General features: G+C 43.5%; 1 protein-coding gene across 1 annotated transcript in view; it reads right to left on the bottom strand.

The window, feature by feature from the left end:
• The window catches only part of LOC311106983 (CD2-associated protein-like), a 94043-nt gene that overhangs the window by 55083 nt on the left and 22991 nt on the right, over nt 1-15969 (bottom strand). Inside the window, exon 2 of the mRNA XM_084149402.1 lies at nt 9474-9634. Coding sequence (XP_084005528.1) covers nt 9474-9634 — 161 coding nt within the window. The remainder of the gene's footprint in view (nt 1-9473; nt 9635-15969) is intronic.

Below are 15969 nucleotides of genomic sequence, written 5' to 3'. Positions count from 1 at the left end.
TCAAAGATAATTAGTAAAAATCCAAATAATTTCATCGTAAAGGGTTTAAACACTGTTTCCCATGCTTGTTCAATGAACCATAAAAAATTAATGAACATGCACCTGTGGAACGGTCGTTAAGACACTAACAGCTTACAGACGGTAGGCAATTAAGGTCACAGTTATGAAAACTTAGGACACTAAAGAGGCCTTTCTACTGACTCTGAAAAACACAAAAAGAAAGATGCCCAGGGTCCCTGCTCATCTGCATGAACGTGCATTAGGCATGCTGCAAGGAGGCATGAGGACTGCAGATGTGGCCAGGGCTATACATTGCAATGTCCGTACTGTGAAACGCTGAAGACAGCGCTACAGGGAGACAGGACGGACAGCTGATCATCCTAGCAGTGGCAGACCACGTGTAACAACACCTGCACAGGATCGGTACATCCGAACATCACACCTGCGGGACAGGTACAGGATGGCAACAACAACTGCTCATCCTGACATGACCCTCCAGCATGACAATGCCACAAGCCATACTGCTCATTCTGTGCGTGATTTCCTGCAAGACAGGAATGTCAGTGTTCTGCCATGGCCAGCGAAGAGCCCGGATCTCAATCCCATTGAGCACGTCTGGGACATGTTGGATCGGAGGGTGAGGGCTAGGGCCATTCCCCCAGAAATGTCTGGGAACTTGCAGGTGCCTTGGTGGAAGAGTGGGGTAACATCTCACAGCAAGAACTGGCAAATCTGGTGCAGTCCATGAGGAGGAGATGCACTGCAGTACTTAATGCAGCTGGTGGCCACACCAGATACTGACTGTTACTTTTGATTTTGACCCCCCCTTTGTTCAGGGTCACATTATTCAATTTCTGTTAGTCACATGTCTGTGGAACTTGTTCAGTTTATGTCTCAGTTGTTGAATCTTGTTATGTTCATACAAATATTTACACGTTAAGTTTGCTGAAAATAAACGCAGTTGACAGTGAAAGGACGTTTCTTTTTTTGCTGAGTTATATATACACACATACATATATATACACATATATATACATACATATCAGCTGATAATATTAAGCACATTGCTCGGCTGTAAAACCAAAAGGAACTGTGGGAAATCGCAACCTCCATTCACCATTCAGCCTCCATTCGCTATTTGAGTGCATTCGGGTGACATGTCTTTTTCCCCTGCCCCTGTTCTTGCCCATTTGATAATGCCACATTCTAAATTGAAATTAATTTTACATATTAGTAAAGACAAGATCAAATTGACAATAGTCTGATTGGTGAGAATATTATCACTTGATGAGAGAACAGCGTGTGCATCCTGAGGCAAGGAACAGAGTGCAAGCTTTTTTTGCAACTTTTTCCAAATCATCAATATAGTTGCGTCATGCAGCCCGTACAGTATATGTTTTGATTTCTAAGACATTAACGTTTGTATCATTCACAACTAAAGTTGCCAAATAACTGTAAATCTAGCGTATAGAACTTGTTTCAAATGATCAAATACAATTCTATTGGTCACATGTGCCTAACACAACAGGTGTAGACTTTACTGTGAAACGCTTACTTACTTATGAGCCTATTCCCAACAATGCAGAGTTAAAAAGTACGAAAAACATTTGCTAAATAACATAGGAAATAGTAACACAATAAAATAACAAGGCTATATACAAGGAGTACCAGTACTGAGTTAATGTGCAGGGGTACGAGGTAGATCACTTTTACACTCAACATACTGTAGCTCAAATGCGCACTCGCTCTGGAATTTCTATTTCTGTCTATTTTATTCAGCCAAGTTCAATTATATTATTCTTACTATAAAATCATATAATATAAAATAATGGCAAGGAATTTACAAGCATATCTTGTCTGCTAAATTAACTAGCCTACACCCCAGGCTGCCATTGGCATGGTGCATAGCCAGATAACATACAGTAGACCGACTCAGAATGTTCTATTCTGTTCTTCTGAATTACATATTCTTCATATCATAATGTTTCTTTAGACATGCCTAAAATAAATAATGGATTTATTGTGATGGTTTATATTAAATGGATTTATTAAACTTTTTAAAAAATGTATAGGTTCCAAAAGCGTTCATCAGCGGCTTGTATGCATGGAGGCCTGGAGATGCTAAATGTCTTTATGTTAACTGGTTTAACAACATTGTTCTGTGTAATTGCGGGCTATTCGTTGGGTCACATGCGATGAATACATCAGGTGTAGACTTTACCGTGAAATGCTTAATTACAAGCCCATTCCCAACAATGCAGAGGTAAAAAGTAACTTATGTGACATCGGAGCTCCAGTCCGCCCACACTAGTCGTCACTCAACTCCATCGTAAATTGTTGAGTTTAGTCGGCTTAGTTCATGTAGGCCAAGGTTTCCTCTTTAACTGCCCAGGTGGATTCAACCATTTTGTAGGCAAAAGTTCCCACCCTCCTCAGAAAAGCTATTATTCACAGAGCTGAGCAGCAGGAACTACACCGGGACATTCCTCCTCAGAGCACTTTAACACACACTAACAGACTCCTCATAAACATACACAAACTCACAAGAACTGGACTCCTCATAAACAAAAACACACACTATTGATCTACAGTATTAAAAGTTCTGACACAGGTCTCTCACCTTGTGTGCTTTAACATTTCCACAGCATTAACCACTATAATAACTGATACAATACAATACATGCCCTGAGTGAATGTGTGAGTGTTTGCTTTACTACTCCATGGACCTGTGTCTGCTCATGTTGAGACCTGCCTCCTTCCCTCTCCAGCTCAGGCCATAGAGCAGGGTTAGGACAGCAGCCAGCCAGCCAACCACAGCCCTCTCCACTCACTCTGCCAGAATCTCTCAGGAATGCTGGAAGAAAGCACTGTGGAATCTCTCTCAGTCTCTAGTGGAGTCCACCTCGCTGAACGAATAAGAGATATGGCAACCTGCTTTTGAAACTAGCTTTGCAGAGCCTTCACATGCTGAATCTACATCAAATGATAATATTATAGACCACTACTGTTCCACTTGCAAGGTTGTAAAGAACATTGAGTCATTTAGCAGACACTCTTATCCAGAGCAACTTACAAATTGGTGCATTTAACTTATGATAGCCAGTGGGACAAGCACTATTTTTTATAAAAAAATACTATTGGAGTTCAGGAGGCACAAAGTCCAACCATATCAAGATTTTAATAGTGTGTCGTGAGGGGAAGCAGCAAAAGGCAGCGAAGTCCCACTCACACAGGACTGGGGTATGTGAAATATTACTGGGCTAGGCCTCTGGCTATGTCCCTTTCCAGTCCTCTACTCTCCCTGGCTCTGGCCCTGTCCAGACATCTATTCTGCCTGGCTCTGGCCCTGTCCAGTCCTCTACTCTCCCTGGCTCTGGCCCTGTCCAGACATCTACTCTCCCTGGCTCTGGCCCTGTCCAGACATCTATTCTGCCTGGCTCTGGCCCTGTCCAGACATCTATTCTGCCTGGCTCTGGCCCTTTCCAGTCCTCTACTCTCCCTGGCTCTGGCCCTGTCCAGTCCTCTACTCTGCCTGGCTATGTCCCTGTCCAGTCCTCTACTCTGCCTGGCTATGTCCCTGTCCAGTCCTCTACTCTCCCTGGCTCTGGCCCTGTCCAGACATCTATTCTCCCTGGCTCTGGCCCTGTCCAGTCCTCTACTCTCCCTGGCTCTGGCCCTGTCCAGTCCTCTACTCTCCCTGGCTCTGGCCCTGTCCAGACCTCTACTCTGCCTGGCTCTGGCCCTGTCCAGACAGTGGAGGGATAAACCATGAGGGGTGAGGGGGCTAGCCTGAGACTGACCCCCAGGGGTGAAAATAAGGTGGTATGGTCCGGTACAGTGTCCCGCTAAAATAGTTAAGTTATTGACAATCAGATGAAAACTGGTTTTGTTTATGCCACATTAAAAAGACATAGGCAGCATGTCCATAAGGCTAAAGGAAGCTAAGCTTTCCCTAATGTAAATTGAATAAAAATTAAAGACAATTATATAGCCTAATTAGCTTATTCCTGTCTACACATAAATAAATACAAATCATTCAAAATAGGCTACTACACCAGAAAGCATGATTTGGCCACAGAGGATCATTAGCTTCTTTAAAAAAAAGCTGTGGATTGTTTTAAATCGCATAGACTACAGTTGGAAGGGCCTGCAATTTGAGCACCGCGAGCTACAAATACCAAATATACTGAACAAAAATATAAACGCAACATGCAAAAATGTCAAAGATTTTACTGAGTTACAGCTCCTATAAGGAAATCAGTCAATTGAAATAAATAAATGAGGCCCTAATCTATGGATTTCACATGACTGAGCAGGGGTGCAGACATGGGTGGCCTTGGAGGGCATAGGCCCACCCACTTGGCAGCCAGGCCCATCCACTGGGGAGCCAGGCCCAGCCAATCAGAATGAGATTTCCCCCACAAAAAGGGCTTTATTACAGACTGAAATACTCCTTTTAATACTCCCACCCCCCCCTCAGATGATCCCGCAGGTGAAGAAGCCAGATGTGGAGGTCCTGGGCTGTGGTTGTGAGGCCGGTTGGACGTACTGCCAAATTCTCTAAAACGACGATGGAGGCTGCTTATGGTAGAGAAATGAACATTCAATTCTCTGGCAACAGCTCTGGTGGACATTCCTGCAGTCAGCATGCCAATTGCATGCTCCCTCAAAACTTGAGATATCTGCGGTATTGTGTTGTGTGACAAAACTGCTCATTTTAAAGTGGCCTTATATTGTCCCCAGCACAAGGTGCACCTGTGTAATTATCATGCTGTTTAATCAGCTTCTTGATATGCCACACCTGTCAGGTGGATGGATTATCTTGGCAAAGGAGAAATGCTCACTAACAGGGATGTAAACAAATGTGTGTACACATTTTGAGAGAAATAAGTGTTTTTATTTCAGCTCATGAAACCAACACTTTACATGTTGCGTTTCTATTTTTGTTCAGTGTAGATGATAGTTAAGTTGCAACTGTCAGTGAAAAGCAGAGACCCAGCCAAGCATATCGCAATATTTGAAAATACAATCGTGGAAAACTGTTTGAAAAGCAAATGGCTATTGCTGTAAAGAGATGCTGTAAAGAGAATTGACGTAGGCCAATTATATGGTTCAAACAACATCGTTTTTATTGATCTGTTTGTCAGTGTCAGCAGAGTAGGCTACACTGTAATTTTTGTAGTATAAAAAAAAATGCTGCGCGCACTTGGGTGTCCTGTACCGGTAAGAAATTAAATCTACTTTCACCCCTGCTGACCCACGCTCCATCCGCTTCCTGGTCCACACATGTTGACTGGGCATTTCCACAGCAGAGGAAGAGGAGACAGACAGGAACGCTGTGTGTCCTGCTGACTGGCTGCTTCTATCACACAGGACAGCAAGTCTCTACTCTACCTTATGGGCGGCAGGTAGCCTAGTGGTTAAAGCGTAATGTAAAGCGTTGGGCCAGTAACCGAAAGGTCCCTGGTTCGAATACCCGAGTCGACAAGGTGAAAAATCTACCGATGTGCCCTTGAGCAAGGCACTTAACACCAATTTGATCCAGAGGTGGCGTACTACTATAGCTGACCCCGTAAAACAACACATTTCACTGCACCTATGTGAAAACACAAGATATTTCTTTCTCCTTCTTTTTTTACTATTTTAACAGGAGAGAGACCAGGGTCCTGACTCCTGAATTATAAAACGATTTCAATAGATTCCTTCAATCGATAAAATAAGAAGGACAATTAAGCCAAGAGCGACGGCAAGGAGTTGAGAGTCCTTGGGAGGAGCCAGACTGCTGAGAGGGGGGAGAGAGAAGGAGAGACATCCTCCTCTGGCTGACTCTCTGTCCCAAGAGAGAAACAGTCATTCTCAGAACAATAACACTTTCTAATAGAGTTTAGTGCTGACTTGTACAACTCACTGTGGTGAAGCTGAACAAACAGCAAATGTACCAGACACAAAAAATACCTAACTTTTCTTGCATAATTGGCTGCTATTTCCAACAAACTCAGAACAATCACATATTGAGAAAATGAGTTTCTTTCCTTTTCTCCTTGGAGAGCCAAACAAACAGATTTAAGTCTGAGCCTCTGAGGTGTCAAAAGTGCAAACTGTGACGGCACCGCCAACACTCAAAACATTAAAGACCTCCACTGACACAGAGCAAAGTTGTTGATTATAATACACTTCAGAAACACCTCAAAGAACCCTGTCAAGTTGACGTTTAGTAAAGACGAGTAAATCCCTTACCGACTCAGACATGATTTCCTGGGAATAACTTTTAGTCTCAGACAGTCACAGAAGCACTTATAGTGGAAGAAAAATAGTATATCAGTGTCCGGGAGCAAAGTTCAGTTCAGTACAACGAGATATGCCTCCTCAAAGCTTCCAGACTTCCTAGAGGATTACCTATCTCACTACTCTGGATTACAGCCAGGAGGGAGGGACGAGGGAAGAGCAGCTGCTCTCTGTGACTTCATCACAACAATACTACTAGTATTGAGAATGACACAAATATTAATTTTCACAAAGTCTGCTGCCTCAGTTTTTATGATGGCAATTTGCATATACAGTGAGGGAAAAAAAATTTTGATCCCCTGCTGATTTTGTACGTTTGCCCAGTGACAAAGACATGATCAGTCTATAATTTTAATGGTAGGTTTATTTGAACAGTGAGAGACAGAATAACAACAACAAAATCCAGAAAAATGCATGTAAACATTTTTATAAATTGATTTGCATTTTAATGAGGGAAATAAGTATTTGACCCCTCTGCAAAACATGACTTAGTACTTGGTGGCAAAACCCTTGTTGGCAATCACAGAGGTCAGACGTTTCTTGTAGTTGGCCACCAGGTTTGCACACATCTCAGGAGGGATTTTGTTCCACTCCTCTTTGCAGATCTTCTCCAAGTCATTAAAGTTTTGAGGCTGATGTTTGGCAACTCGAACCTTCAGCTCCCTCCACAGATATTCTATGGGATTAAGTTCTGGAGACTGGCTAGGCCACTCCAGGACCTTAATGTACTTCTTCTTGAGCCACTCCTTTGTTGCCTTGGCCGTGTGTTTTGGGTCATTGTCATGCTGGAATACCCATCCACGACCCATTTTCAATGCCCTGGCTGAGGGAAGGAGGTTCTCACCCAAGATTTGACGGTACATGACCCCGTCCATCGTCCCTTTGATGCGGTGAAGTTGTCCTGTCCCCTTAGCAGAAAAACACCCCCAAAGCATAATGTTTCCACCTCCATGTTTGACGGTGGGGATGGTGTTCTTGGGGTCATAGGCAGCATTCCTCCTCCTCCAAACACGGCGAGTTGAGTTGATGCCAAAGAGCTCGATTTTTGTCTCATCTGACCACAACACTTTCACCCAGTTCTCCTCTGAATCATTCAGATGTTCATTGGCAAACTTCAGACGGGCCTGTATATGTGCTTTCTTGAGCAGGGGGACCTTGCGGGTGCTGCAGGATTTCAGTCCTTCACGGCGTAGTGTGTTACCAATTGTTTTCTTGGTGACTATGGTCCCAGCTGCCTTGAGATCATTGACAAGATCCTCCCGTGTAGTTCTGGGCTGATTCCTCACCGTTCTCATGATCATTGCAACTGCACGAGGTGAGATCTTGCATGTCGCCCCAGGCAGAGGGAGATTGACAGTTATTTTGTGTTTCTTCCATTTGCGAATAATCACACAAACTGTTGTCACCTTCTCACCAAGCTGCTTGGCGATGGTCTTGTAGCCCATTCCAGCCTTGTGTAGGTCTACAATCTTCTCCCTGACATCCTTGGAGAGCTCTTTGGTCTTGGCCATGGTGGAGAGTTTGGAATCTGATTGATTGATTGCTTCTGTGGACAGGTGTCTTTTATACAGGTAACAAACTGAGATTAGGAGCACTCCCTTTAAGAGTGTGCTCCTAATCTCAGTTTGTTACCTGTATAAAAGACACCTGGGAGCCAGAAATCTTTCTGATTGAGAGGGGGTCAAATACTTATTTTCCTCATTAAAATGCTAATCAATTTATAACATATTTTACATGCGTATTTCTGGATTTTTTTGTTGTTATTCTGTCTCTCACTGTTCAAATAAACCTACCATTAAAATTATAGACTGATCATTTCTTTGTCAGTGGGCAAACGTACAAAATCAGCAGGGGAGCAAATACCTTTTTCCCTCACTGTACTCCAGAATTAAAAATTTTACATTTATATTTTTAGTCATTTAGCAGACGCTCTTATCCAGAGCGACTTACAGTTAGTGAGTGCATACATTTTTCATACTTTTTTTTTCATACTGAAGAGTGCTCAGATGAATTGCAATTAATTGAAAATGAACTTAATCCCCAAAAAACATTTCCACTGCATTTCAGCCCTGCCACAAAAGGACCAGATGAGATCATGTCAGTGATTCTCTCATTAACACAGGTGAGAGTGTTGACGAGGACAAGGCTGGAGATCACTCTGTCATGCTGATTGAGTTAGAAAAACAGACTGGAAGCTTTAAAAGGAGGGTGGTGATTGAAATCATTATTCTTCCTCTGTTAACCATGGTTACCTGCAAGGAAACCTGTGCCGTCATCATTGCTTTGCACAAAAAGGGCTTCACAGGCAAGGATATTGCTGCTAGTAAGATTGCACCTAAATCAACCATTTATCGGATCATCAAGAACTTCAAGGAGAGAGGTTCAATTGTTGTGAAGAAGGCTTCAGGGCGCCCAAGAAAGTCCAGCAAGCACCAGGACCTTCTCCTAAACTTGATTCAGCTGCGGGATCGGGGCACCACCAGTGCAGAGCTTGCTCAGGAATGGCAGCAGGCAGGTGTGAGCGCATCTGCACGCACAGTGAGGCAAAGACTTTTGGAGGATGGGCTGGTGTCAAGAAGGGCAGCGAGGAAGCCACTTCTCTCCAGGAAAAACATCAGGGACAGACTGATATTGTGCAAAAGGTACAGGGATTGGACTGCTGAGGACTGGGGTAAAGTAATATTCTCTGATGAATCCCCTTTCCGATTGTTTGGGGCACTCATTGCATAAACTTAATGTAATTGTCAATAAAAGCCTTTGACACTTATGGAATGCTTGTAATTATACTTCAGTATACCATAGTAACATCTGACAAAAGTATCTAAAAACACTGAAGCAGCGAACTTTGTGAAGACCAATACTTGTGTCATTCTCAAAACCTTTGACCATGTCTTCAACGGAAACACCACATTTCATGGTGTACTAGGGTTTACAAGTCCCAAGTGTGCAACCAGTACTCTGTAGTTGGTAAAGCATGGCGCTTGCAACGCCAGGATAGTGGGTTCAATTCCCGGGACCACCCATACATTAAATGTATGCACGCACATCTAAGTAACTTTGGATAAAATAAGTATCTGCTAAATGGCATATATTATATAATATTATAGTACTGTTAGTGTACCTGTCAACCGGAAGTTGTTTTGGGTCAGTGTCTCAATATTGTCTAAATAGGGAGAGGCTCTAATCACCTTGACGAAGTTGTCAGGGAAGAGTCCTCTCTTCCCGTTGAGGTCTCCCTCCATCCATCCCTCCTCTTCAATCCTGCGGACGTTCCTGATCACGTCTCCCAGCCTCAGGGTCAGCTCATCTTCATGGAGGGCCTCGTACTCATACTCAACCACAACCTCTACTGGAGAGATGGAGGTAGGGGGAGGGAGGGAGGGAGAGAGGGCGGGAGCGAGAGAGGGCGGGAGGGAGAGAGGGCGGGAGCGAGAGAGGGCGGGAGCGAGAGAGGGCGGGAGCGAGAGAGGGCGGGAGCGAGAGGATGGGCGAGAAGGAGGGAGGGAGAGAGAGAGAGATGAGGGAGAGTGAGAGATGGAGGTAGGGAGAGATGAGGAAGGGGGGGGAGAGGGAGTGAAAGAGTTACCATTATAACAAAACAGAGATTGCTGGACACATTGTCTTGACATGTAGAGGCATGACAGTCCTGATATGATGTCAATAGAAGTATGGTTCCTTAGATTGAAGTCTTGCAACAGCTAGACTATACTGAGGCATCACTGCATACAAATCACTGCAATTGTTCATACCGACTTTTCACACAATGTCATTGATCATACCTGCATGCTTCAACATGTTGCAGTTGAAGAATGTTTCTGCATTTAGGCTATAAGTGTGTGAACTGAAAGCAAAGCTAATCTTTGGGAAAACAGGGATGGATCAAACAACATAGCCTCCCTACTATGATATGAAGTCTCTAAATTGGGTGATTCTCGTGAAATTAGTTTTCACCATGGCAGTAACAAAGAGTTTAAAAACCATGGTGCATCTACAACATTCATCTATTATTCTGAAGACTAAGATGCCTAGTTTATGGCAGTGTCATTTCCACCCCAAATTCTCATTACCGAAATTCGTCCGGACTAAATTCCAGTCATTTTATAAAATGTTACGTTAGGTTTTTCAAACTTTTGGAATAAAACAAAATATGTTGCTGTAGTTTGTCCATAAATCATAAAAATTGTATACTAGTTGAAGTTTAAAATTAAACTATAATATTTATTGGGTAAAAGCTGTCTGTGGACATGTTTCTCATTACCTTAACACTTTTTCAAGTTGCTGTAAAATCTTGAATAATTTAGTTTTATTCACCCATGATGCATAATCTAGAGGCGTAGTCCATAGATGAGCACACTTTTATTTAATTTCTTCACTTATATACCTTCAGAATTTTTTTTTTAACATTTTTGTCATTTTTTAGCAGACGCTCTTATCCAGAGCGACTTACAGTTAGCGCATACATTATTTTATCGAACCCACAACCCTGGCGTTGCAAACGCCATGCTCTACCAACTGAGCTACATCCCCTGCCGGCCATTCCCTCCCCTACCCTGGACGACGCTGGGCCAATTGTGCGCCGCCCCATGGGTCTCCCGGTCGCGGCCGGCTATGACAGAGCCTGGATTCGAACCAGGATCTCTAGTGGCACAGCTAGCACTGCGATGCAGTGCCTTAGACCACTGCGCCACTCGGGAGAATGAAGATCTTATTATCAAACACCCCCTTTACGAAACTTGACATTCTCATTAACGAAATGACTAAAAAGCTCAAATTGGGAAAAACTTAGAGAACCATTACCTTACAAACAAGGAGGCATGAAATGGGCTTCAGTGATGTGTTCAATTGTTTGCTGACTCATAATGGCTGTCTCCCATTACTTGCAGATTGAGGTAAGGGCCTCTCATTACTGAAACACACATTTCTCATTACCGCATCATTTTTAGGTCCGTTTCGGTAATGAGAACCTTAAATTCTGGTAATGATAATAAGCTAATTATAATGTATAGTTAAAGGATTTGCTGTGCTAGTAACTTTAATTATTTACTAGGATTACTGCTTACACCTATTGTACAGATTTTTTGTAAAACATCAGTTATTTGATTAAGTAGGAGTCAAAACATTTGTGTATAAACTCCATTTAAATGTACTTAAAGCCACAATCTGGAGTTTGTGTTTCAGCGAAGAGTAACCCCACCACTTAAAGAAGTACAGTAAATCCCCCATTTTGACATGTGTACCTGTTTTACAATACAACTTTATTAATCCCCAAGGGGAAATTCGTTCAGGGCTGGAAAGGGTGCTTCAGACAGGACAAACACACACAGACTGACAGTATAATTTTTATAAGTAAACCATTTAAGGCAACAGTTAACAGTGCATGGCGCAATTTAAGAAACGTCCATGGTTGCCACAGTTCTTATTAATGGCAGGGCTAAACTATCTCTAGAATAGTCCCTAGGTCTTCGTTAATGGTCCTCTTAACGAGGCGGATGGCCTCGGGCACAAAAACGAGGCCCTGTGGCTATTGGTGGGCCACTTGAGACAGCGTCAAAGGGGGAGCAGTTGGAACTGTGGGTTGAAGACATGGGTGCTGTCCCCCAGGATGTCATAGGCCTTCCTCCTGGCCTGCTGCTCAAAGAATGAGGCCAGACTTCTGAGAGGCACCCCGGTGATTTTAGAGCATACCACAATGGCTTGGAGGCGGTTCCTGTTCTTGACAGAGAGGGATGTGAACCAGCATACGAAGGAGAAACAAAGAACACTCGATGAAAGAACTGTAAAAGGTCTGCAATATTGATTTGTGAACGCTGAATGAGTTCAGTTTCCTGAGGAAGTATCGTCTCTGGTGGGCTTTTTTGATGATGGCGTCTGTTTTGCTCAAACTTCAGGGTGTTATCAATGACAGTAGCAATATATTTATACTGGTCCACAATGTCCACCTCCTCACCATGGATGATCACCAGGTCCATCCTGGGGGACTTCCTCCTGATTTCGACAACCATTTCCTTCGTCTTGGAGACATTCAACTCCAGCAGCGCACCTGTCAATTAAGTCCTGGAGGGCTGGGCCATGGTCCTGCTCAGGCCCTGAGAAGAGTGAGAGGACTGTGTCATTGGCAAACTTCACAAGATGGCGGTTGTCATGGGCACTCTGACAGTCATTGGTGTAGAGAATAAAAAGGAAGGGTGAACGTACGCACCGTGAGGTGAACCTGTGCAAGCGAGTAGCTTGTCTGACATGGCACCATTGGCATATACTCTCTGTGGCCGTGGTCGAAATTGAACTGTGAGTCAAGTTCTCTGGCGAGGACGGCAGACTGCATGATGTTAAATGCAGACGAGAAGTCCACAAATAGCAGCCTGACAGAGGCCCCCCTGCTCTCCAGATATCTATGGATGGTGTCCATCAAGAACAGCTTGGCGTCGTCCACACCTCTTTTGATGCGGTTCGCAAACCGGAGGGGATCCAGAAGAGCACCTGCCACAGACGTGATATGGGCCTTGACCAGCTTCGGCAGGGCCTTCATCACAAGAGAGGTCAGTGCAATAGGCCTATGGTCGTTGAGAGAGCGAGGCTTTCTTGGGAACGGGGATAATGGTGGACGTTTACCATTAGCACTTACCTTTACTGTGGTTTGATATGTCAAGACAGTTTTTTGTGATGCAGAACGCACGTCTCTCTCCATAAGGCATGCTCTCCTGCAAATTTGTGCACATTCATTGTTTAATAACTTCATTGTGTGAATTGTTTGCGTCAATCAATTCCCCATTACATACAGTACATTCGGAAAGTATTCAGACCACTTGACTTTTTCCACATTGTTACGTTACAGCCTTATTCTAAAATAGATTAAATTGTGTTTTTTCCCCCTCATCAATCTACACATAATACCCCATAATGACAAAGCAAAAACAGGTTTTAAGAAATGTATATAACATTTACATAAGTATTCATACCCTTTATTCAGTACTTTGTTGAAGCACCTTTGGCAGCGATTACAGCCTCAAATCTTCTTGGGTATGATGCTAAAAGCTTGGAACACCTGTATTTGGGGAGTTCCTCCCATTCGTCACTGCAGATCCTCTCAAAGTTCTGTCAGGTTGAATGGGGAGCGTCGCTGCACAGCTATTTTAAAGGTCTCTCCAGAGATGTTCGATCACGTTCAAGTCCGGGCTCTGGCTGGGCCACTCAAGGCCATTCAGAGACTTGTTCCGAAGCCAACCCTGCATTGTCTTTGCTATGTGCTTAGGGTCGTTGGAAGGTGAACCTTCGCCCCCAGTCTGCGGTCCTGAGCGCTCTGGAGCAGGTTTTCATCAAGGATCTCTCTGTACTTTGCTCCGTTCATCTTTCCCTCGATCCTGACAAGTCTACCAGTCCCTGCCACTGAAAAACATCCCCACAGCATGATGCTGCCACCACCATGTTTAACCGTAGGGATGGTGCTAGGTTTCCTCCAGACGCGACGCTTGGAATTCAGGCCAAATAGTTCAATCTTGGTTTCATCAGACCAGAGAATCTTGTTTCTCATGGTCAGAGTCCTTTAGGTGCCTTTTGGCAAACTCCAAGTGGGCATTCATGTGCATTTTACTGAGGAGTGGCTTCCGTCTGGTTTTCCTTCCGGAAGGTTCTCCCATCTCCCCAGAATAATTCTGAAGCTCTGTCAGAGTGACCATCGGGTTCTTGGTCACCTCCCTGGCCAAGGCCCTTCTCCCGCACGGAAACTGAGCAATCTAGGAAGAGTCTTGGTGGTTTCAAACTTCTTCCATTTAAGTATGATGGAGGCCACTGTGTTCTTGGGGACCTTCAATGCTGCAGAAACACTGATTTATTTTGGTACCCTTCCTCAGATCTGTGCCTCGGCACAATCCTATTTCGGAGCTCTACGGACAATTAATTCGACCTCATGGCTTGGTTTTTGCTCTGACATGCACTGTCAACTGTGGGACCTTATATAGACAGGTGTGTGCCTTTTCAAATCATGTCCAATCAATTGAATTTACCACAGGTGGTCTCCAATCAAGTTGTAGAAACATCTCAAGGATGATCAATGGAAACAGGATGCACCTGAGCTCAATTTCAAGTCTCATAGCAAAGGATCTGAATACTTAAGTAAATAACAATTACAGCACAATAACTGTTAGTCGGGAGTGTCATGAAATTGATTTCCATGGCTGAGCAGCCGCACACAAGCCTAAGATCACCATGTTCAATGCCAAGTGTCAGCTGGAGTGATGTAAAGCTCGCCGCCATTGGACTCTGGAGCAGTGAAAACGCGTTCTCTGGAGTGATGAATCATGCTTTACCATCTGGCAGTCCAACGGACAAATCTGGATTTGGCGGATGCCAGGAGAACGCTACCTGCCCGAATGCAGTGCCAACTGTAAAGTTTGGCAGAGGAGGAATAATGGTCTGGGGCTGTTTTTCATGGTTCGGGCTAGGCCCCTTAGTTCTTAATGCTACAGCATACAATGACATTCTAGACGATTCTGTCCTTCCAGCTTTGTGGCAACAGTTTGGGGAAGGCCCTTTCCTGTTTCAGCATAACAATGCCCCGTGCACAAAGCGAGGTCCACACAGAAATGGTTTGTCAAGATCAGTGTGGAAGAACTTGACTGGCCTGCACAGAGCCCTGACCTCAACACCACCGAACACCTTTGGGATGAATTGGAACGCCGACTGTGAGCCAGGCATAATCGCCCAACATCAGTGCCCTACCTCACTAATACACTTGTGGCTGGATGGAAGCAAGTCCCTGCAGCAATGTTGCAACATCTAGTCAAAAGCTTTTCTAGGAGAGTGGAGGCTGTTATAGCAGCAAAAGGGGGGACCAATTCCATATTAATGCCCATGATTTTGGAATGAGATGTTCGACAAGCAGGTGTCCACATACTTTTGGTCATGTAGTGCAGTTGGCAATGGCAATAGAAGTTACTTTTTAGGTTTGTATCATTTTCATTTAGATAGAATTTTGATTAACCCAATTATTTTAAAATACGAAGGCGTTATTATAAATTAAATTAAACAGTTCCACGAAAATGTGCATATGAAAACCATAACTGGCACGCAGATCGGTAGTAAAGGTAAGATAAATTGAGTCATTTGTGTCTTATTTAATCAAACAGTGACTTAAAGCATCGGACAGGCTAAATGCATGTACTTGATTTTCTTAAAACACATAGGGTGTGTCTATATTTGGAAAAATACAGATTTTAACATTTCCACCAATCGATTAGTCGAAAGAACAGACGACTTTCGGTCGACTAAGATTTATTTTTGTCGGGGATAGCCTTTATAGGCATATCATGTTATGCCATTTTCCAATACGATGCCATTACGTTTAAAAATACATATAAAATACCTTAGAACCACACATATCCATGTCCTAATAAACTAATATTCCCTGTAAAGACCTTATTATATTATATATATTATATACAAGTCCACTTCTGACTTTTGAAAATACATGCACGTAATTACAGTTCTTATACTTATGCTAAAATAACAGGTATTTTAGTAAGTTGCATTAAGATCAGTGATTTTATTATGATGCAAGTCATTTGGGATTTACAAATGACAGTTTGATGATGTATTGGGTTACTGAATCTAAGAGCTCAGTACAGCTTTTCAATGGCAAACTATGCAACACTCATTACCGAAACATGCATTCTCATCTCAGAAACCTGC

The sequence above is a fragment of the Coregonus lavaretus genome, assembly GCF_964263955.1.
Source record: "Coregonus lavaretus genome assembly, chromosome: 31".
Taxonomy (NCBI): Eukaryota; Metazoa; Chordata; class Actinopteri; order Salmoniformes; family Salmonidae; genus Coregonus; species Coregonus lavaretus.
The sequence above is the reverse complement of the archived record's forward strand: the minus strand, read 5'-3'. Positions and strand labels throughout refer to the sequence as shown.